We start from the raw sequence: 21142 nt of genomic DNA, 5'->3' as shown, positions 1-21142 counted from the left end.
GCAAGAAATGGCATCGCTTGCCGCTGTTGCCCACAGCAGATGTGTGATGTGAAATACGATGGATGTAGGCAATGAAGATTAATTTGTTACATTTTCCTTCTTTTTTCTTTTCTTCTCTTATTTTTCTGACTTGTCAAATATCAATTCTGTTGGCAACGTCGCCACCTTCGTGTCTTTTGTGACACATCAGAAGTGCAGGGGAAGCTTTGTTTTGAGCAGGAACAATTGATTTCGGGGATCCGAGGTCCTCCCTGCCCTAAGTGACGTGGTCCTGTAGTGCTGCTGCCGCCATATGACAAGGAAGGAGTGGAGGAGAAGAGTGGATGGACGGGAACGGAGTGCGGGGCAGTTGGCCTGAGCCTTCCGTGCAAAGTGGTGAGGGGGGGGGGGGGGGTACTGACTACTGTAGTAGTACCGTGCAGTAGCACTTGGGGGACGGTAGTTGGTGGTGGTTAGTGGTCCAAGTCCACAGCAATTCCGGGTGCCCTTTTCTTTTGCCTTGTCACATGCCGCCAGGGACCTGACCTGACCTAAACTAGACCTCACCCTCACCCTCAACTTACTCAACCTACGAACGACATATAAACCATTTAGCTCCCCCCCCCCTCTCTCTCTCTTACCTCTCTCCATCTCCATCTCCTTCTCTTTTTCTAAGAATTCAAAGTAAAGAAAGGAGAAAGCACTTCATCAACATACAGCATCCAGCTTTCTTCTTCTTCCTGGCCGCCTTTTCTCAACCCATTATTCCCCGTTCCCCATCATCGCCACATCAACCGTGCGGCTTCTCAGATAATACTTCCAACGACGCCACCCCGTCACCATCACCACCTCATCTATCTTTTCAATACTACGTTGTGATCTAGATTTCAATAAAAAGAGCGAGCGGGAGAGAGAGAAAGAGAAAGAAAGAGGCGTGGTTTTGCTATGTCACCTCTCTGCGTCCAGGGCCAAATATGACCCAACCTTTTGCCAACCCTCCTCCTCCCTCTCTTCCTACCCTGCCTGGTTTCCATGTGAACTTCTCGTCTGTGCCGCGAGCACGAGTCGACAAGAAGGAAGAAGACATGAAGATACCTGAAGACACCACAAAAATACCCGACACCTCGGAGCGAGGGTTCCTGTGTCCGTACACGGTGCAGTTCGCTGGGGCGCAACGTGATCGGTTCCCTGGATGGAGGCATGATATCAGGCAGGGTATGCTCGCAGGTCATGACCTGGAGCCCTATCCCGATAACTTTACTGGCCAGTGGTAAGTCTTGCTCACCTTTTCGAAAAAGGGGGGAGAGGGGGGCTTCTCAGAGGTTGTCCAAAAGGAGAAGAGAAAGGAAGCTGAGGAAAACACGAGACGAAGAGAGGGAAAAGGAAAAGGAAAAAGAAGAAAAAAAGGGGGGGGAGGGGGGTGTGACAAAAGAAGAAGAAAAGAAGAAAGGCTTTTCTCAACATGTCCATGGCTGGGGGGACACGGCGCTGATATCCAACATCAGGGACAACTACCCTCAGGTCTCCAGGCTTCGGAAGAACCTCACGGCCATGTCTCAGTACTACAACCTCTACTTTGTCGCATATAGAGGTTGGATACATGTCTACAAGCCCAACCGCAATGCCAAGAGGGTACTAGGCCGGCCCCTCGCCATCCTGAACCCCTTCATGTCCCAGACGCCTATGGCCGATATAACACGAAACCATATCAACCCTCGCGTCACGAACGCTGTCAATGATATGCTTGTCGGCGATCTCGGCGACAAGGAGATCCTGCTGATCGCCAGGGACAACGGCGAGGTGGTGGCCTGGTACACGGCCACCATCGCCCAGGATGTCGAGGCCAGCCTGTCCGCGGGGGGAGGGGTTAGCGACGACGAGGACCATGACCCCCCGACCGGCCGTGCAGAGAGGCTGCCGTCGCCCAAGCATTTCTTCCACGACAACGTTGGCATGTCAGCATGGGGCCTGGCCATCCACAAGAAGTCCCGGCTGATTGCCGTCTCTGCCAACACCCATGAGGTCACCGTCTTCGCGTTTGCGCTGGATGGCCAAGATGCCAACGCGCAGTTCAAGGACAGGCCCTTGAGCGTGACGGAGATGTTCAACGGCACGCAAGGGTTGCGGTCCCGTCCCGTCCAGCCCGGTGTGCTACAGCAGATCTATGTGAGATTGCAAGACCAGAGCTGTGACTCAGAAGGCCACGACCATAGCAGTCCGGCCCACCGTCAGTGCCTGAAAGCCAGGAAGCATGCCATGAAACACATGAACGAGATCGGCCAGCTCGAGCGGCGGTATTGTGACCGGCGGCGTCCCTGGAGGATCATCATCCCAATGGGCCCCGAGTCTTCCAATCTCCCGAGCTTGTCCTTCTGCGAGGACCCGAGGGGTTATGCAGACCGTATCGCAGTTATCGACATCACCGGGGCCCTGTTTGTTGCCGACATCTGGTCCCTCTGCACCAGGCCTTTCAAAGTCCCCATGCACAACGTCCAGTCGCCAAACACAACAGCTAACGGCCATCGTATGTACCAGGAAGTCCAGGGCTGGAACGTGCTTGCTATCACTGATTCGCAGCTCCTTCCGACCCGGTCCGTCCGCTCAGCCATCGGGCTTGCACCGTGCAAGGCTGTCTACCGTGGGAAGACGAACCGTGGCGCGTGGCTGGACACGTCCAAGTGCATGGCTGACGTCCGACATGACTCGGCTCACGAAGCACACGCCATCCGCGTGGCCCGATACGAGGAGAACGACTTTAGCTCTGCCCACGACGGCCTGTACCGCCACGATGTGTTATTTGAGACACGCCCTCTCAACGTGTCGGACAAGGTCGCACGCCCGGATTTCAGAGACAAAGAAGGCGAGCTCCTGGCCATGACCATGGTCCCTCTTGATGGCGAGCACCGCCCCTCATTTGACGACTATGAGGAACTTGCCGACTTTGTGGGTCCCGAGTCCTCTCAGTCGCGCAGGGCCCGCCTGCCCCGCGCGCTCACGCTGGCCGAGTTCCGCGACAGCAGAGGCTACGAGCCCGAAACGGCGCATTTCCTGGCGGGCGTGAGTTTTCTACGCGCCAATAGGGAGGACGTCGAGATCCTGAGTCTGGCCGACACCAGCCAGACCTGCGGCGTCGTCTGCCACAACGTGCTCGGCGACGTGAATCCGGGACAGGGGCGTGGCCCGTGGGACATGCCATATAGTAAACGTTGCAGCATGCTCCTGACCATCCCGGAGCTTCACATGGTCATCCTGGGCTCCATGAACGGGCGTGTCGCGCTGCTCACGCTTACGAAACCAATGCCGAGCAACCCACCGCTAGGCACACCGCCCAAAAACATCCCCGAGCGCGCCTTCCGCGTGGATGCCGTGCTGCCGTTCGAAAGCGAGGACACGCGTAAGCAGCGGCCTTATGTGTGTCTCCTGGGAATTGCGGTGTCGCCTGTCCCCGAGGGTCGTGCCACTGGACTGAAACTCAGGGCGGAACGGCAACATGCGCACGGCGGGCGGCGGTGGCGGCATCGTGGTGCTGATGGAAGGAGGGCGGTGACGGCGGCGGTGGAGGCAGAGGAGGAAGAGGGGGCCGCCAGTCCGCCGAGGCGGTGGCGCCTGATCCTGCACTATATGAATCACGACATACTGCAGTATGAAATCGCCAGACGGCCGGACGGGGCCGAGGCGGAGTCGGAGTGGGAGGAGAGGGCCTGGCGAAAGGAGTGGGACATCAGCCGCCGTGCGTCGGCACTGGCCCGCCGCAACGAGGAGGACGAGGAAAAGATCCACCGGCCCCCGCAGATTCATCATTCCGAGTCTGATCTCGAGTCTGCAGTCGGGACGTCACAGGTGAACTTTGCTGGAGGGAGCAAGAGCAATTGTCCTGTCGGGGTCCACGGCGGGCCTCCTATCCAGGGTCTGGAGGGGCTTGATGGGACTGCTTCCGACGAGGACGGTTCGTTTATCTTCGAAACCCAGTCTGACGATTCTTCTGAGGGCAACGTGTTGAATGGAACTGAGCATGGCAACGGTGGGCAGGGTGGTATAACTTCTTTTGAGCCTGTGGCGGGTCAGGCGACCGAGAATACCGCCGGACAGGCCTTCGAGATGGACAATGATTTTCATTATACTTTGCAAGCCGTTCAAGGTACGGGTCCCATTGATTTTGCAGAAGGGGCTGGCGATGCTATGGAGAACGTGAATGATGACGGTGGCGGATAAGGGGTTCGAGCGAAGAATTTGAGAACAGAGAGACATGGGACGTCCATGCAATCTAATGTGAAGCAGCCCGAAGCTTCTTCTTGTGGGAAAACCCAGAATGCCTTGGCCCATGTTGGGCATGAGAAGAGCTGGGCTAAGGAGAAGGCAATTTACTATGGTCAATCTTTCTTTTTCTTCTTTGTCTGTGTGGCTCGTCTTTTAAGCTTTCTCTCCCGTTACTTGAGTCGTGGTTCATGTGTATTTGTAAGTTTGTCGTCCTCAATCGTTTGTCCTCGATGGTCATGAGGGTGGAGATATAAGACGTTGGAAACCGTCACGCAAAAAAGCGTGTTGTCTCAAGTATCTTGAACGGTAATTAGATCATCAGCCCACTGCAGACAGCCCGACACTATTACTTGCCGAGACTCAAATAAGCTTCTTTTTCTTCTTTCTGCTCCTCTTCTCTTAATTCTACTGTTGAATACATCGGCTACTCTCTCTCTCTCTCTCTCTCTCCCCCTGTCTCTCTCTCCATCAGCGAGGAACCCTCACCCACCAACAAACTTGACCGCTATGAACGGATCCTTTATGATTCATCCAGCTCCTTTTTTGAGCACAGAGACGACGTCACTGGTTTTCCATGAAAAGAACGCGAAGTTTGTGAATATAACCGCAAAGAGAGCCTGGTTCTTGACACAAGCATACAACACGCAGAAATGATTGGGGGGGGGCAGAGAAGGGGGAGGGGGGTTGTGTTTACCGGGCTCGAAAATGTAAAAAGTATGACAGTACACGCATCTGATTCTTATCAAGGACTGTCAATTTGATTTTACAATGAGGATGTGTGGGGAATAGACGCCAGATGATGAGTGAGACTGGCTCCCTGGGTCTGTTTCGGAGGGCATTTGGTGGGAGGTGAGAGCAACAACAAGGCGGACGAGGACCGCTCAGTCGAGAAGACAGTTCATTGCCTTTGATGATCTGATTTGTATATGAACAGGCCCAAAAAAAAAAAAAAAAAGAAGCAGGTAGGTACTAGGAACCCATCATAAATTACTCCGGAATTTAGATCTATCAGCACATGGGTCAGGAATTGAAAAATAGAAGCAGAAAAAAAAAATCAGTTATGCTTGGAGATAAGTGTGAGGGAAGATTACTTCAAGAGGACCCGAAGAAGAACAGGAACCATACCACTCCTCCCAAGAATGGAATATCTAAAGCAACTGATGTTCAGCCATGTGCTGATCAAAAGACCCTTCTTGCCTTGACGAGAACAGGTGTACAGAATTTTCCCTCAGTCGAGTAAATACAGAGAAAATTATGCATAGCAACGGATCCTTCTTCTGATACAGCTCTTGTCCCTCAATGCTCAACAGTGGCCAGACCATCCAGGAAGGGGGCAGAGCTATTTGCTTCAAGCCGCTCAGCAGCCTTTAGAGTCTCAGCCACTGGACAAGACAGCTTTTCAGCCTCACATGGAGAGAAGGTCTGGAGGGCCCAGCTTTTTCTACTAATTTCTGAATGAAAGTCAATACCTCCTGACACGTGCTGGGTTTGTTTTGTGAGCGAACACATCTTGTATCATTCTTCAAAGCTATATCAAACATCCTTGAATGCGCCTATAAAGAAGCCTCTACTTACCTATATAACGCGCTTACCGCTTCATATGATACATAGCCTGGTATGTCTCTAGAAAGTGTTCCATGACCCTGCATGTAATGCTGCTTTTCGTCAAATTGAAGCTTGTAGACCCAGCTAACTCTTCTCCCTTCTCTGTGGCTACATACTCATTTCCCAGCATGATCCAGGCCCGCCCACTGTTACCACTGCCCAAAAGTTATTCGGTGGCTCTAGGGCTATTGTGACAGCCTTCCTTTGTCGTTAGCTCCATTCTCGGACGTCACAGTTGGGACAAGGCTAACTCCTAAAGGGGAAAATCCGAATCTCGGCAGAAGAGTCTGGACGCGCAGCTGGGCATCCAGTACCAGATAGTCACGCTCTGACCAAAGAAGCCAAGTCCATGCAGATGGGTATCACCAATGTCACCACGCATTCCGTAATCTCTGCTGATCTCTTGGAGAGAGGGGGGGGGGGGTGGAGGGATGGCAGTGGGTTGGGAGCTCGCATCACAAGGTTCTCTGTCGAGACACGTCGTTATGGCGGAATCACGTTACCAGCTGCGAGCATCCATCACAGACGCGCGTACCCAATTGGCCTTCGACAGGGACCAAACCACCGCACCTAGGTTCGTTTGGCGACTCATGCCCGATGGCGGACAGATAGAAGGTCTATAGGTCAAACGTTGTAGCGCTGCAAGACAAGGGAATCATCATGACCTCATGGTCGACTTCTGCAGCAATCTCTCGAGATGAGCAAGGTTGTACTGCGATGTTACCTCTGGCTTTGTAGGCTGTCCTCTATATCAATTCCGTCAGTCGAGCCAACAGGGTGTCCTCGGCGCGAACCTGAGAGTGGAAATATCATCTGTGCAAAACAAACAGTGGGTGGCAAAAAAATCCAACGTGATATCAAGGCGGCTGTCACGTTCTCGAAAAGTTGCACCTGCTTGAGTGTGACTGCAAAAGTTTATCCGTGGAGCAGAAACCGAAACAGCGCTGGGCGGATCGTTCAGTCGAGACGCTATTTCTCATGCCCTTTCGCCGGTCTATTGAAAGCTATTCGGCCTTGTATCCGACGTTGAGCTAGCTCGAACTCGTGATTTGCGCGCTGTTATGAGATCAGTCAGCGAACATGCATGGCATGTCGGTCTGCATGCAATCGAGAGAAGCCAGGATCTGCTCCCGGGGCAACCGACCCACGGATCGGCAAGTTCCTGGGTTTCCCTCTCTGCACCTTGACGTGATATAGCCCCTGCTCCTGGAGAACATGTCCGTTGTCTCAACGAAACAGGAGGCGTCAGTGACCCACCTGCAAGAGGAGTACCCGTCCTCAGCGCAAAAGACCACTGAGGATGAGGACACAGAGTGCATAGATGCGTTAGGTGTTGAAGAGGCTCCTTAGGATCCGGGTACCGCAGCGGGATGGGATTTCAGGAACCTTGAGAGTCCTACCCGAATACGAATCTTCCTCGAATGAAAGGGGAAGAGAGAATGAGAAGAGAGTAGTCATCAGCGATCCGCCCATATTGAGGCCCTTGGGAAAGAAGGCAGCCCCGAATGGGTGTGCTGCAGCCCTACTCAATTTGATGAATGATGGACCGGCTGATAGCTGGGCGCTAACGGGATCGGAAAGGCATGCCTCCTGAGAGCGTCTGCAGTGAAGCCGTAAGGCTTATCGACCTTCCCCGATCCCGCCCAAGTTCTCACCACACGATCAAGACCCTCCCTTTTGCCAATACAACAAAGCTCAGGTAAGGTGGAGATCTGCGCAGCGCACCATCTCGTACCAAACTTTGGACCAGATCCACCATAAGCACGAAACAAAGCCGTCCCCTAGCTCCCGCCCGACCGCCTGGGGAAATGTGCTTTAGCACGAGCCTCCGGATTCCAACAACGGTCGTCCCTGTTCACCGCCACCGTGGAACGGCGCCAGGGCGCCAGGGTCCAAGACCGGCCCCGCTGCGGAACAAACCTTCTTTCGACTTCATGTCCTATCCTCAACCCCCGGTGGAACACAGATGGTCTTGGGAGGCTTCATGGAGGCTCATGATGTCGATGATACCTGGCCGCCGGGTACATTACATGTACACAGTGCCGGTCATCCTCACCGACGTCTCATTCTCATGTCTTGCCGTAGCTTTGCTTTGTTGGGTCTGACGAGTTGCATCGAACCGGGTGGCCGCAAGTGGTCGGCCGGGGTCGACTTGTGACTGATCCATCATCATCGACCTCCGGATGGTAGCATGATGTTAGCGGAGGTTCTTGACCGGTCCTTTAGAGAAAAGCCTATCTCGCCTTGGTCCTGGAAAGGGGTAGCCATAGAAAGCGCCAAGCGACCATCCTTGCCACCAAAGAGACCGCATGAGCAGACGCGGGCAAGGTTGCACTCTTTCTAGAGACACGCCCTCTTGAGCCAGAGGGGACGGCAACGGTACATATGAGGATCTGTGTAGATCATCTGATGTCGGATGTGATACGCGACAGGATTGGTAGCTCTGAGGCGGGCTAATCACAGCCACTGGGAGGTTGTCTGTTGCACAGCAAGGTTGCTCGTCAGAATGCTGCTCAAGCTGCTCGCTCATTGGGCTCTTGCACAGACGCCCGGCTTCCCGGTGCTTCTCACCGGTCACCTCTGTGTCGTTGTTTAGGCAGCTATATATGCGGCCAGAATTCTTTTCGATGTATGTGGCCACAGGCCCTAGGATGCAATAGACCATTTGAGAGGCCTGCATGGTCGGTCTTGTACATCGGCCGTGGTCTGGTGCCGTGACTCCCGCTCCTTGATGTAGCATCGAGCTCATCGCCTCAGTTTTGGACAAAAACCACCGTCAAGTCTTGAGGGGAATCTCATCTCTAGTCTTTCGGCCACATGAGTGAGTCCTGGTTATTTGTCAGACGCAGCCATTAACGAAAGGTCCTGCAAGCCCAATGCAGACGCACCTTGTCATGGCCTTTGAGCCCTGTGCCCTCCAAGGTAACTCAGTCTATACACAAACACAAGGGCTTCATGTCGGGCCGTCAAGCGACTAAGGCGTCTTTTTCGCAAGACATGGTGTTGAGTCCCCAAGTCGAGCCACGCTGGTCGCCCACTATGAGTGGGCAATCGATTGCCCAGCCCGGTGTATAATGCAAGAGTTGTAGGGCACGTCTCTATCGGCCGGGTGGGGATATAGGTCTTGGAGCGGAGAGGTGGGGGAGGGGAGCCGCCTGTGGGCTCATGTTTCCTGCCGGTCGCCCAAAGAAGATCGAACTGCAGCATCACTGTGCTTTCTACGGAGACTCGCTAAGGTCTCTGGCCATTCATCGAGAAGGAGAGGGTATCTCGAGGCAGCTGAAGCATGCAGATGTGCGTTGTACCGTCGGGGTTTATCGACCAACAGGGCTAGGGCAGTGCGCTGGAGATATCGAAAGGAATCGTGTCGTTTCTTCGTATGCCCTGCTCGTTCTTTGTGGACGCCGACCTTACTCCCCACCGTTTCAACGCATCGTTAGCATAGTCACTACGCCTCGACATGTGATTTGAACTGGGATTGGTACTTTGGGGGTCAAACTGCTATCCCGTCTCCTCTGCTGAATAGGTCCCCTGTGGTGTCAAGATCTAGAGCCGCCCACGTACTCTCCAAGTCTTGACCCGGGCTTTGCCGACGCAAGGTCGGGAACACAGACCATCTCCCTCGCGTCTTCCGGAAGCCCGTGGGTTGAAATCAACGTGGCATTCTATCATGCAATCGTTCCTGTTGATCTGATCAACAGGGCCGAACACGAAGGGGAGTGTGGGCTCGGTGGTGTCGGTATTCGTGATCAAGATGGACGGAAAGAGGGGGCGTGGTCGACTGCTGTCTTGTTTGGGGCACCCTTCCCCTCCTCTCTTCCCCTTTCTTCCCCTCATCCACAAAGGAGAGGGACGAAAGGTCCGTTCACGAGGTTCCTTCTCAGGTGGGGTTGAAGGACAAGTTGATAAGTACAGATTGCTGGGAAGGTGCTACTGTAACGTGTGCGCCCAGAGCCCGAGGAAGAAGAGAGTAGGTTTCTGCTCAGGTAGCACGGGCCACTGGAAACCGATCGGCCAGCCCCTGAACTTCTCTGCATAGCGCTGCCTGTATCAACTGTAAATTTTCTGACCAGTCCAGGCACTGCCAGACCTGAGAGACCTGTATCTCGAAAAGGGGGTGTATAGGTCAACCTTCCTACAAGCTTGCAAAAATTCCAACAGAACCCCATCGTTCGTTGTTTTCACGGGAGAGGAGACAGTGAGAAATAAGCTATCGGGGATAATTGTCTAATATCAAGTAAAGTCATAGCAGGCGACACTCCCAAGCATAAGAAAAATCCAGGCCATGGTGGGTATCTTCTTAACAATTCCTTTTTTGCCCACCACGCCATCCCAATGCTGTGCACATGACGCCCATCACAGACCCGCAGAACCATAGAAACGAGCGCTGAATTAGGGTTTCCGGACCAGGATTATAAGGTTTTAGCTTGCTGCCCTGGAAACCACAGACAGGCACAAGAACAATAATTGGCGGAGGCTCATCGCCTGCCTCTCTCTCTCTCTCTCTTTCCCTTGTCTCTTCCTCTCAGTTGGGGTACTTGCGAAGAGGGAAGAACTGGGAAGGCATGGGATCAAAGTGGAAGACACGATCACCAACTTCTCCAAAGGCATCGTTCCACTCACGACTCAGGGCTGGAATCTTGGCGCCGTAGGCAGAGCTGCTGAGACGAAGGCGGACCAGGTGTCGGCGCTGCCCCTGGCCATCCGTAAAGCCATCTCGACGATGGAGGACAGTCTGATTAGCAATGAAGTGAATGTCTCCTGGCTGGGTGGCGAAGGAAAACTCAGTGGCACGAGCGATGGCTTCGATAGCATCAAGGGCCTCAACCTGCTGAGCGGTCAGGGTAGGCAGGTGAGCCTTGCGGGGGTGGATGGATGATCCGAGAAGGGGAGCGCGGCCAAAATTGAAGAGGACCTTGCCACCCTGGTTGAACATGACCGGACGGCACTGGTAGCGAGGGAAGGCGAAGGGCCAATTACCGGCAGCTACGATGCGGAGCAGGTCCGGTCGAGTAGCGGCAAGGACGTTGTAGATTGTGGCCGTCGAAGAGATGACACACTTTCCGCCGTCAAGAGCAACGTTTCGCGTCAACCAAGCGATACAGTCGCCGCTCTCCTCAGTGTGAAACTTCTATCATGGGATATCAACAAGTGTACTAGTGTGGGGGTAGACCTGAGCTGGAAGGCAGGGGTCTTACAATTGGATCGGTAGAGTGGCGATGATGAGTGCCATTGGCCTTGTCGGCAATAATGTGCACTACATAATTTTTTTTTGTCAGTATTATGATCTGGATCCAACACTGAAAAGTCCTAGAGTCTCTTGCTCTTACCCAGGCAGTTTCCAGCCCTGTCTTGGCGTCCAATCTTGTCCCCAATGTAGGCACTGATGCCCATGAAGATCATCGTCAGGTCGCCAGAAGAGAAGTCTTCAGTATTGAGGCCTCGCAGGACAGCAAATCCACGGCCATTGTGGACTTCCTTGCTCAGGTCATGAAGAGTGATACCCAAGGTGGGCAGTGAGAAGGTCTTGTCTGTGATTTTTGTGGCATTGAGACCCAGCTCTGCAAAAGAACAGCTTAATTAGCGTCACTGCAACCAGCTTTATGCAAGGCTGACATCTGAGACAGGCAGCCAGGTGCGGCAAGCAAGGCTGAGATGACATGAGGGCCAGAGCAGCACCCTTGAATAAGTAATACTAAGGGTGCCCAGGAGAGGGTCCTGTCAAAGACAAAACACAAGAACAAGGAAGGAAATAGACACCTGATACATACTCTTGAAGCCATCAAGGCCCTGCTTGACCTCAGAGACCTCTGCAGCACTCAGGTGATAGATATACTCATTGTTGTTGGAGAAATTGGTGGCAGTCCAGGCAGAATCACCATGGATCATGGCGGGAAAGCCTTCAGGCAAAGCATTGCTGTTCATGTCAATGCCCTTGGCATCAGCCCAAGGGGCAGGGACAATAGTCTGAGCCTCCACTGAAGACATGATCAAGGTGAGGCTGACGACAAAGAAGGGAGGGTGTAGGTCTGATTGTTCTTGGAGGGGTCGGTAGTGAGTATGTTGACAGGAAAGCCAGAAGGAATACGTAGGAGTGTTAGGTGGTAGAGCTATAATATCAATATGGAATCAAGGAAAATTTGGAGACAGTCCAGGAAAGAAAAAGGCTGTGTGGAAGTGAAGATGTCAACGCTAGGACGAGGTGGTGAGGGATGATATGCTTGTGTGATGTTGTGGAGGCTATACTGCTGCTCCTCTTTGATGGTGGTAAATCTGGGGCTTCACAGTCTTGAGTGTGGCAGAATTGGTGATAGTATGAGGTTATTGCTTGTGTTGAGGGGTGATGGTGAAGTGTGCAGAGCTGAAGAAGTGTGTAGAGTTGAGAGGACGAGAAGAAGCCCAGGGGAATAGGTCGGGGAGGAGGCAATTAATAGGACAACAGGGTCAAAACAACATCAGGTGGCCCTCTGGTGAGAAGGATAGTATTGTGAAAGAAAAAGGGAGACATCCAAGCCCAGCCCACCTTGCCAGTCGCGCCCAACACGATGGTCAAGGAGGAGGGAGACATCTGGAAGAAGGCAAAATGTAGATTGGGGGGGGGGGGGGGCTTGCTGCTTCTGGTCTCCGGGATGGCTACCCGTCGGTGACATTGTGCAAAGCGCCTAAAGTAACTGAGGAAGGTTCCTTCTTGTCTATACACCCAACCAGACCCAGCAGATACGAGGCACACAGTGAAAATTCAAGCTGCATTGGTATGACCCCGGAGCAATAGATCAGTGTGCCTGAAACAATGATAAGTATTGAATCGTCAAGGGCCATCTTTCCATGACACTGTGCTGCATGTCCATGACCATTCACGGCGGCCTGCAGACATGCGGTAAACAACAAATACATACATATAACTGCAGGCCAGGTGCCACTAGCAACCTGCAGCTGGATTGTGGTGCCGCGGCAACCCCATTAGACGGGGCTGATCTCGTGCTGTAAGGCCTAGGCCGAACCTCAAAGAAAAACAATGATGTCGTTTGTACTGACTGGGGGTTGCACCAACATGATAGGCCTGTCCCGAGACTGTTGGAGCCAGTCCCTTGAGTGGCCATATTTTCCAAACCAGATCCTCATGGCGCACAAGCAAGTTGGCCCGGGGGGCGGGCCCCTTCTTCCCGTCCGGCTACGGCAGGCTCTCACCCCTCCTTGCAGAAGAAAAAAAAATTAATTAAATTTCAGGGTTGTAACAGCTGCAAAACTCTCCTTCAAAAGATATAATATGCCCTGAGAAGGAGGATAATATATGTGGTTGGGGAACCATGCACACCCTCGAACCCGGAAAGAGGGGGCGGGGTCGAAGTAGCCACAGACTCAAGGCACTGAACTGACATTGGTCCTAGTCAGCTGTGTTAGGGTTGTTTGGTGCCTGAGCTGCAGGAAAGAGAAACAGCCCCTCCTCTCCCACCCCCCGGCTCTCTCTGCAGAACGGGCGCTAAGCCAGACCTGAGCCGAGAGAGGCATGCGGAGACGACAGCGTCTGTCTTGTTGGGCTCCAGGCCCTTGAGGCCGATCCGTCTCGAAGAAGGAACAATAGGGTTACTTCCCATGGGATGCATAAGTTAAATTAAAAAGTCTCACAGGCTTGATTCACCGTTCTGTAAAGAAGGTAACGATCAACAAGTTGAGGGTGGAACAGTAGTTCGGAAGGGCAATGTAGACCTCAAGTCATGGTATCCTCCCGTCCTGGAGTTGGGCATGGTGTCCATTGACTTGCAGAAAAGGTCTTGGAGAAAGGTACTCAGCTGAAGACGATACTAGCGGGCAGGTTCTGTGTGCATGCACAAGAGGGCAAGGTATTTTGCTTTTCCCCCTCCTGTTTCGTCGTACATAATACTGGCAACTCGTCGCCAACGGGTGTCGTGGCAATGGATGTCGTGGCCACAACTGCGGATCGGTCGAGAAAAAGTAAGAGTGTAGTGCTCCCGTCCGCAGCAGGTAAGCCTCTCGGGCGCCTGCAGCCAATGATCTGGGCAGGCTCATCTCGGAAGCAACGAGGAACAGCGAGATGCTGTGGAACCTGATTTGTAATTCCAGGAGATCTGATCATAAATGTGATATCGATCTACCTAAGTAAGTAGAAGCTTGTTCTACACGAACCGGAAAAGCAATTTCCAATGCTTACTTACTTAGTACTGTGTACAACCCGAAGGGAAAGCACCTGCAGGAATCAGAGGAGAATAACGTCCGCTTTTCCGTGTTTCCGCCTTTCCACCTTTCTCTTTGCTTTTCCCTTCTTCTTTTCTTTTTCCTTCTTTTCTTATTCCTGTTACGCCACGAACTACTTATCCCAGTGTGAACAAAAACCCCGCTGTGCCGCGCTGGGCAGCTCCTCCTTCACCGGCATGTGTGGTAGGCGCTCGAGCCCTCGAGACGCGGTCCAAAAAGGTCCAGCGCTGAGACACACTGGGTAGCGGACGAATCTCGGGAGGTAGGTTATTTTTCTTTGGAGGGAGGGGGGGCCATCTGGCCATGGGGCGAAACAACACACACCGTAACTTGCAAAGGGTTCTTGGACAACTGGCAAAGGAGGGGGGGAAAGGCAGGCTGTGTTGTCACTGGGGGAAATACAAACTTACCTTCCCAGCGGGCTTGGGAGCTGAAAGTCAAGGCCTATACTCTATACTTTGTGTTAAGCCATGATCGTGTGCGGGTATGATTGGTCCACCCAAAATATCTGGTCTATTGCACGATCTGATATTCATCGACTTGTGTGTCTTTGGGCACCAACAGGCCCAGGTGTTCTCTACAACCCAGACCATCCAAGGAGTAGGTAAGATCTTGCACATCGTAGCTTCACTCTTCTCAGTTCTCGCTGGAGATAGTCTTATCCTTCAGTAATTTCGGCGAACATCGAAGACGGTTTAGCTGCTCTTGCCGTCCTCGGTGGACCTGGCAACTGGCACTCTGCCGGCAAGAGTGACAGGCCGACAGCCCAAGCATCTTTCTTCCCATAACACTCCGACTTCGCCGTTATATGCCATTACTTCTCTCCAAATGAAGATCACACTTCTGCACAGAGTCAATTGATGAGGCCGAACTTCCAATATTAGCTCTGGATGGTTCATTGTGAGCACTGAAATCAAATATCCCAAAGTTACCCAGATAGCATGTAGTGAAACCTTATTCTTTTCTTTTTCTGTCTCCCCTAGAAATCAAATGTTCATTTCGTCTTCGTTTCATTCCCTTGCTTGTGTCACTACAATTCGAGACCCTGCAGTCGATTCAGCTTATCCCAGTATTTTCTGTTGGGTATCCATAAATGAGATGAGGTGGCTGTTGCTTTTGCTGCCTCTCCAGAAGGAAGAGAGAAGAAATTGAGAGAAGAAGAAGAAAAAAAGAAGGGGGTAAAAAAGAGGGGAAGAACAGAAGGAAAGCGAAGGGCGAAAAGTCAAGAAAACCGAACAGGCTAAGAAACCCACAATTTCAAGCCCTCTCTCTCTGCCTACGGTAACCTCGCATGGTTCTTCATGATTGATCCAGACACTGGATTGTTTTTTTCGATCTGCGAAATAATCGTACTCCTCTCTTTTCCTCGTATTCAGAGGGATGGCAAGGACGAGGATAGAAACAGGGAAGACGTTCAACAACATTGGGGAGAAAGCAAAAGAAAAGCCCCCTCCCCTGTTGTGCTGAGAAGGTTGGAGCAAGGTAACAGCCTCAGCTATGATCCAGGTATGATTTTCTAGATCACGGCCGTATCTTGTCCACTTTCCACGATGCCCCGCCAGCCTGCCGCCCCGGATTGCCCTGAATTGCCCTCCGCACGAGAATCTTGCCATACAGCATATACCCAATTCGATTCCGGAGCAAAGTATTCTCTTGCAGCTTGACAAGGCACGTCGGCGAACATCGTCATCGCGCATAACCATCTGAAATCGAGTTCTCGATCTGCATCACACCCTTCCCTTGGCTCGCCGAATTCAACCTTCACCGCTAGATAACCACCAATGTCACCGAGACCAAGATCGTCTTCCACCAAAAACTCGGTGGCGGTAGCACATCGAGAGACATGGGGCAACAACGACCTCGGATCGCTATCATCTACACACAGACACAGACTCACACACACGACATCAACAGTTCATGATCGCACACAAAAGCCAGTGACGCCTGTGGCGGGAGGTGCAACCGATATGATTCACCATGATTGCACCGGAATCAACTTTTGCAGAGTCCAGAGCACAAAGATCCGCAATTTATCAACGCCTTCCTTCGCCGCATGTTGCTTCTGCCTTTTCTCCGACTTCAATGTGATACCTGAGAGCGGGATCTCATTTATTAAATTCGGAAATCAAGGTCTGCCTGCCCTGGCAATGTACCACAGAAGAAAAAGAGATCGGTGGGTCTCCATTGATGAGACCCTCTTATTTACCATATTACACATGTAGCATGGATGTAACAGCTGTCGTAACATCATGCGTTTATTGTTGAAGCTAATTTTCTCTGTCCAAACCGACCAGATTACCGTCCCCTACTCGGTTACAATTGCTCAAAAATCACAGAAAAAGAAATAGGCAGACTCCCTCGAGAGACAAAGATCCTACCAAAGAGAGACACTGTCCGTTGCATAAGCCCCCTGAAGGAACATAGATTAAAAGAAAGCAAAAAGTCACAATAAAAATATATAAGAAAAGGAAACACTCAACAATACCACCGCACGAGTCATGAAAGTTCCGACCCGATCCAATTACAACCCGAGATGCAGCAGACGTACTCCGTTATGCAGCTTTCATGGGCCATTGTCTCAAGGAGACGGTGGCCCAGAGAGCGCGAACGGAGTGAAAACAGCCGCCGCGACATTACGCCCGTAAAGAAACGAATTGACCTTCCCAGTGATGGCCCTTTTCTTTGCCGGCCCAAACATAAAACCCCAATTGGGAAAAGCCAAGAAGCCGGGTGAAGCCGGCTATTTACCTATTCACCGTCATCGAAGGACCAGAGATGTGCTCAGGTAGGTCCCAAAAACCCTCCGCCGATGTCCAGCTAAACATGCAACCCACGAAAGACTAAGACCACTAAGAACACCCTTTGTACTATCGTTGGTTATCGTGGCAAAGAAAGGTATCGTCGCTCGCAAACTAAAAGCAAAACAAGCATGGTGGCCGTCATTCGAGATTCAGACCGGCCGCAGACCGTTGTGTGTATGCAGCGTGATTTTGCTTGCCCCGAAAAAATGATTCCGAAGGCGGCCTTTATGAAGAGCAGCATTCCTGTACCTCTGCGCTCACTCGTTTCATCAGTCGGTCTCGTCGAGAGGTACGGCTCTCCTTGCGAACCGGACCGATTCTTCTGGTGCTCTGTCTGTCGACAATTGAGTCTCGAGGGTACCAATCTTGCTCATAGAGCTGGCTGACGAAGTAGTAGTCATCGCTGTAGGCATTCGCCAGTTCCGTGTGCTCATCGGCATTGATAGTCGATTCAGTCTGGAGGCGTATGGCCTTGAGGTACTCCCAATGGGCTCCTGTTTTCGCATGGATTAGTAACCTACCAGCCCATGCGCAGATTGCTTTGCTACAACCTCTGACGACAAGTGACAACAAAGACTGGTCGAGCCGATCTTGATATCTACACTACCGAAAGAAGAACAACCGATACCAAAAAGGAAAGAGTGATAAGAGGGGGAAAAAAAATTTGCCTTGGACTGACTATACTGGAGGAGCTCATCCCTGGCCCACATGACATACGCCCTGCCCTCTGCGTCTAACTCGGCAAGACCATCGAGATCTGAGGATTTGCAGCCGTGCGAGAAAGGTTGGATACCCTTAACGCAGTAATGAAAGTAGGCCAAAATGATGTTTGCCCCTGTTATACACCGTATGTCAGCAGCAGACTCATTATACATCCCGCACAATCTTCATCAGATCACAGCAAGAACGGGTATCGGACTAATACTCACCTAGGTGATATTCCTGGACGTTGTCCGCCCTGTGCCATACCGCTAGTGGTTTCTGTACCCAGGCAGCACGGTCAATCATCATGCAAGTAGTCTACTCACCAGGAGCCCAAGCCCGATGTTTGTTCAGTGTCCACTTACTTTATCAACATTCACACCATGCTTTTCAGCACGGTCCCTGTCATGACGCGTGATAAGTGCAACATTGTGCAGCAAGATGAAGGACACCAGATAAGTCGTCAACCACGACTGTCGTTTTTTCTGCTGCGTGATGGATTGTAAAAGATCCAAGGTCTGCCGTCGAAGCTTGAACAGGACATGGTCGAGGAGCACCTTGTCTAGCTGCTGGCCTGCACGTACCACTCCCGCGTCAGCAAATATGTCTCCGGGAGGAAAAGGGAGAGGAAGACTTACCGAAGACGGGGTGCAACAGAATTCTGCCTTTTGAGTCTGGTTTTTGCCCGAGCAAATCTTTCCCTTCCCCTGCAATGTGGAAAGACCTGGTCGTCAGGCGAACGGCAACCCAAAGCCTCAGGGTCTTAACCAGTAGGTCTCGCTCCCGGAGAGGCGTCGCGGGGTCGTCTCTTCTCTTTTGAGCCATGTGGTACGTCCTCCAGAGGAGCTTCTGCTTATCCCCGAGAAGTGTCTTGAAGATGTGCTCCTGGCTTTCTGTCAGGTACCTCTCATATTGCAGCTTTGCATCAGCAACATCGACTAGAGCAAAGGGTTTCATGTCAATCTCGTCCGTCCGTCCAGTGTCGTAGTTGAAGAACTTTCGTGTCTTTTGGTCGCCTTCCATCACTTTGAATCGGCGAACCCTGACACGAATCGTCTTTGTAAACCCGTCATCCAGGTGGATTACTCTATCGTTGGTGTCTTGCCACTTGCTGATCTCAGGCAGAGAGGTGCTGTTCTTCCAGCGATAGGTCCATTCAGCATTGCCCGATTTCGAGAGCTTCACGTCGACCAGCTTCCATCGGCGGCAAGGAATTCGAGGAATTTGAGAATTTTTCATCAGCTTCAGGCAAGCTTCACATGGAGCATCAATATCATCCGGTGTCTCTATAGCGAACTCGCACTAAGGCCTAGTTAGTGCTCGCACGGAATTTCGTGGAGCCAATCAGCTGTACTTACGCGAATGCGCTGCATCCGGCAGCGAATACAGCAACCGTACTTCCTCACCAGAGCGGTTAATTGACGTTTTCTCGGGTCTCTGAAGGGGCCCCGCTTAGTTGGCGGAGGTTTCTGATTCGTCAGGACGACCGGGAGCTCTTCATGGGTCTCAATTTGGTACAAGAAGTGCTCGTTCCTCACAGAACCCGGAGTCAGATAATACTCGGCAGCAGAAGGTTGTGGCCGGCGCTGCGATCTGCCTTTTCTTTGGGATCGGTACACCTTTGGCTGAGAGCCTGTGAGGCCAGAAGGCGAGTATTGAACCACGGAGTAGGTTGAGGCCATCTGATATTCACCGCTTTGTAGGTCTTGCTGCGGGCTCTCCAGCTTCGGTGGACCAGGAGCTACATCTGGAACGCTCTGAGGCACACCCTGGCGCTCATAAGGCCTGTGAACCTGAGCGCTGGGCTGCATGCTTGGATGGTGCATCGCCGGCTCGAGAGCAGGGTACTGAATTTGCAGCTGTCGAGTGGTGACAGAGTCTTGGGGCATTTGCATCAGAATTTGAGGCTGTTCAAGAACGGGGCCGGTGACTGTCTGGTGCTGGAGTGGCCCAGACAAACCCGGGGACCGCAGATCTGTTGAGTATGCTTGTGGCGGCGTCTCGAACATTGGCGTAGATGGAATGGGTTGATACTCTAGAAATTCTGTGTGAGCAGACGAGAATCATTGAACGAACAAGGCAACTTCCTTACCTGGTGGCGGCTGATCCTGGTAGGCCGGCATTGATGAAACCAGTCCCCCAAGGCACTCCCTAAAGGGGGCAAACGCGGACGGTGAACATTGCATAGCACCCTCATTGTGGGGATACTCTGACCCAGGCGATTTTTGCTCCTCAGCATGAGGGAGAGGAGCTTTCGAAAAGAGAGAGAATTGCATGTTCGTATCGAGCCGCTGTCTTTTCCAGGCGCCTTGCGAATATAACTGGACCTCGTTGCGATGAAGGTCTGCTTGATACTGCGAATAGTGTTGTGCTTGGCGCTGGAAGACTTGCTGGTTCTGCTGATAGTCTGTATCGTAATAGACGGGTGTTTCTTGTGTCGGGGCGCCTTCAAAAGGAAGAGACGGAGTGAGAACGACTTGCTGCCCCAGAGGGTAGGCGGGCAAGGCGGGCACGGTGTTTGGAGGAAAACCCAGGAATGGCGAAAATGATGAGGCCTCAGGTGGGTTACCCAGTGCTTGGCCTGAAAGATCTCCCACGATGCCGTGAGTACGGCGTCTGGGGGTATTGTCCTCCTGGAAAGAGTTAACTAGCGGCACAGCCAAGATGACAGCACGGGTAGAGCTTTTGGTGTACAGGCGGTAAGAGCACAAGTAAAAATGAGATGAAGCCTTGGGGGAGGAGAAAAAGTAGACGAAGAAGAAGAAGAAAGGGTAGAGAGGAGGGGAAGATGAGAAAGAAGAAAGAAAAGAGGCAGCAATGAAGCAGGACAGGTTGTTACAAGAAAGTGGTGAGGATGAGGTTGGTGGATCGATAGTATATGAATGCGGTCTACCGTTTTGTCATAGACCATGGTATGAAGAACCTTACCATAATTTCAAGATGTGTGGCGGACAGCACCACACACTGTCGACTTGAGTGTGACTTGCTCAGAAGTACCGTTCGTAAAGGCCGTAGATTTCGGGGTCCTTCGAGTCTTCAGTCAAGAGCCGAGTAGCTATCACAACAGACCACCCACACGCCGGTCAGCCAGTTCTCTTCAGGGCACTCAGTAGCAACGGTCAGCACGGTGCTAACCGAGATACCAAAGAGCAGTCAGACACTAGCACAGCTATTCCTCACGGCAAGGTAGCCTCAGGACAGGGAGCGCCTGTAACTGGAACAGTGTGCCAAACGGCAGAGGCTGGTGGCAAAAGTAGCAGTGTCTTCTGAGCAGTCTAAAGAAAAAGAATGACAGGGATCAAGAGGTAAAGAAGGGAGGGTCGCAAGCAAGGAAAACAGTCGGGAGGAAGGCGGGTGAGTGCAAAGCCCAAGGTAGTAGGAAGAGAAGGGGGGCTCCGCTGCAGAACCGGAAAGGTTACGTAGGGGCTTGATGCAATTCTGCTGCTCGACCCCTCCACACGTAGCGGGCTTTCAGAGGGGCCCTGAAGCTCTTTGACCCAGTCGGTGGGGCTGAGCGGTTATAAGCTGTGACCGGTGAGCCTCCAAATGCTGCACCAGCAATCCGGCTGGCTGAGAAAGACGAG

At 52.3% G+C, this 21142-nt stretch overlaps 4 protein-coding genes across 4 annotated transcripts; 2 read left to right on the top strand and 2 right to left on the bottom strand.

Moving 5' to 3' along the window:
• Window positions 1-953: 953 nt before the first annotated feature.
• On the top strand, window positions 954-4191 carry M406DRAFT_327327 (uncharacterized protein; the record flags this gene model as incomplete). Its single annotated transcript, XM_040920195.1, has 2 exons — window positions 954-1249; window positions 1485-4191. 2 exons carry the CDS (start codon window positions 954-956, stop codon window positions 4189-4191), a joined length of 3003 nt encoding a protein of 1000 aa, XP_040779877.1.
• Window positions 4192-10366: 6175 nt separating this feature from the next.
• On the bottom strand, window positions 10367-11829 carry M406DRAFT_327326 (Clavaminate synthase-like protein; the record flags this gene model as incomplete). Its single annotated transcript, XM_040920194.1, has 4 exons — window positions 10367-10972; window positions 11040-11098; window positions 11172-11402; window positions 11613-11829. The coding sequence occupies 4 exons, from the start codon at window positions 11827-11829 to the stop codon at window positions 10367-10369; spliced, it is 1113 nt and encodes a 370-aa protein (XP_040779876.1).
• Window positions 11830-16293: 4464 nt separating this feature from the next.
• On the top strand, window positions 16294-17248 carry M406DRAFT_355075 (uncharacterized protein). Its single transcript, XM_040923072.1, has one exon. The coding sequence runs from the start codon at window positions 16985-16987 to the stop codon at window positions 17240-17242; it is 258 nt and encodes an 85-aa protein (XP_040779875.1). The 5' UTR covers window positions 16294-16984; the 3' UTR covers window positions 17243-17248.
• M406DRAFT_237711 (uncharacterized protein) lies at window positions 17205-19018 on the bottom strand (the record flags this gene model as incomplete). Its single annotated transcript, XM_040916067.1, has 6 exons — window positions 17205-17350; window positions 17536-17691; window positions 17786-17837; window positions 17933-18132; window positions 18197-18860; window positions 18917-19018. Coding segments are annotated over 6 exons (1320 nt in total), but the record flags the coding sequence as incomplete, so codon positions are not given.
• Window positions 19019-21142: the final 2124 nt, after the last annotated feature.

This window comes from Cryphonectria parasitica (assembly GCF_011745365.1).
Source record: "Cryphonectria parasitica EP155 unplaced genomic scaffold M406scaffold_2, whole genome shotgun sequence".
Lineage (NCBI taxonomy): Eukaryota > Fungi > Ascomycota > Sordariomycetes > Diaporthales > Cryphonectriaceae > Cryphonectria > Cryphonectria parasitica.
This window is presented reverse-complemented; position numbering and strand designations above follow the sequence as displayed.

What these genes read in the sequence shown, in the direction of transcription:
- M406DRAFT_355075 (XM_040923072.1), top strand. Translation starts at nt 16,985, where the DNA reads ATGGTGGCCGTCATTCGAGATTCAGACCGGCCGCAGACCGTTGTGTGT.